The 1,816-nt window shown below is 40.3% G+C and overlaps 1 protein-coding gene across 1 annotated transcript; it reads right to left on the bottom strand.

The window, feature by feature from the left end:
- Positions 1–1,438, bottom strand: LOC113862297. The gene is made up of 2 exons (XM_027495386.1): positions 1,226–1,438; positions 1–1,125 (listed from the first exon to the last, which is right to left on the bottom strand). The coding sequence occupies exons 1-2, from the start codon at positions 1,436–1,438 to the stop codon at positions 1–3; spliced, it is 1,338 nt and encodes a 445-aa protein (XP_027351187.1).
- Positions 1,439–1,816: the final 378 nt, after the last annotated feature.

The raw sequence follows: 1,816 nt of genomic DNA, 5'->3' as shown, positions 1-1,816 counted from the left end.
TCATGGAATGTCTGCCAAAGTCCACCCAATTGCTTGCTTGTGAGTTGCTAAAGTTTGCAACAACTTCTCCTCTTGTTCAGTATCCAAATATGCTGAAATGATCACTAGAAGCTTGTTATCAGCCTCTAAAAATGCATACTTCAAGTGCTTGGGCAGAGGCTTCAGTTCAAGTGTAGGTGGCTGCATAATAGAGGGAAGTGTCCTGGTGGAGAAGTCTAATTCTGCAGCATGGATCAAGCTAGAGCTTTCCAAACTTGCTGCTGCATCACATGAAACATCATCAGCTGTTAAATATGCATATATTTCAGCACAAATTTTACACAAATCTCTTACAGTGCATGTACAACTATAAATATAAAAAAAATCAATACAAAACTCCTCAGTTAAAACATCAATAATATTTATATGAAATGCACTATACAGCTTTGATGGATGCTTCATGGCCTTAAAGATTTTGAACTGCATAATATCGTCTTCAAACTCTATGGGTAGAATTCTTGAGTGCACATTAATCTTTGTCCTTGCTGTTTTCAAGAAAGGTCTACCAAGGATCAGTATAGGCTTGCTGGACTCTTCTGCCATGTCCAGAATGAAGAAATCTGCAGGGAATATCAGCTTATCCACTCTCACTAGCACGTCTTCTACTACTCTAGTAGGGAATGCAGTGCTCCTATTTGCCAATTGAATGACTACACCAGTTTGCTTGAGAGGGCCGAGGCTCAAAGACCTGTAGATTGATGTAGGCATCACATTTATGGAAGCACCAAGATCAAGTAATGCATTACTGAAGATGGAATTTCCAATAGTGCAAGGGACAGTAAAAGTGCCAAGATCCTTGCACTTGTACGGCATATTGGGCTGTATGAGGACTGACATGTTCCTCCCCATGTTGACTCTTTCATCCCCTTTCAATCTCCTATTGTTAGTGCATAACTCTTTAAGGAACTTTGCATATTTTGGAATTTGTTTTAGCGCATCTAGCATTGGAATGTTCACTTCTACTCTTCTGAATGTCTCAAAAAGCTCATTATCAAAGTCTGTTGGTGGCCTTGGCTTGGCTATTTTGTTCGAAAAGGGAATGGGTGGTTTCTGCACAATTTCTGAACTGCTAGAGGCAGTTTTTGGCTATGTTTTGTTGCTTTTTTGCATCCACATCATCTTGTACCTCTTCATCTTTCTAGTTGCCTAACAGCTCCTTCCCACGCCTCAATATTATGGCACTCACGTTTCTAGGATTAACCTTTGTTTGAGAAGGGAGTTGTTCAGAACCTTGAGACTTGAACTGGTTTACAGTGGTAGCAAGCTGGCCAATTTGTGTCTGCAGGTCTTGAATGGAGGCATTGACATTCTGTTGGAATTGTAAATTGCTCTTGGCCATTTGTTTGACCAAATCCTCTAAAGAAGGCTCAAAACTTTGTTGTGTTTGCTGCTGCCTCATAGGGGGTGGTCTATAGCCATTACTTGCTTAGCTAGTCTATTGTTGCTGCTGCTCAGAGGTACTATATCTCATATTTGGATGATCATTGAAGGCAGGATTATGAGATTGGTAATAGAACCTATACAACTGTTGTTGTCTCTAAGGTTGTTAGAAATTCGAAGCTCTGTATTGGTCTTGTCTTCCACTAAAAACTCCATGGACTGAAGCTTATTGGCTACCATCATGCAGCAAAGGACAACAATCTGAGGTATGCTCTATGAAGGAACAAATATGACAGTCTTTAGTCACCCCTTCTTGTGGAATAGTTTGCTGCACAATAGCTAGCTGTCTCACGAAAATAGTAAGCTCCTCAATTCTACTCTCAAGTCTGCTAGAATT

This window comes from Abrus precatorius, unplaced genomic scaffold, assembly GCF_003935025.1.
Source record: "Abrus precatorius isolate BTA unplaced genomic scaffold, Abrus_2018 Scaffold3, whole genome shotgun sequence".
In the NCBI taxonomy this organism is placed as follows: Eukaryota; Viridiplantae; Streptophyta; class Magnoliopsida; order Fabales; family Fabaceae; genus Abrus; species Abrus precatorius.
This window is presented reverse-complemented; position numbering and strand designations above follow the sequence as displayed.

Excerpts from the sequence above, each read along its gene's own strand:
- LOC113862297 (XM_027495386.1), bottom strand. The coding sequence starts at position 1,438 with ATGAGGCAGCAGCAAACACAACAAAGTTTTGAGCCTTCTTTAGAGGAT. Across the intron at positions 1,126-1,225 it reads CAAAGGTTAATCCTAGAAAC|CCAAAAACTGCCTCTAGCAG; the intron begins GTGAGTGCCATA and ends AACAAAACATAG.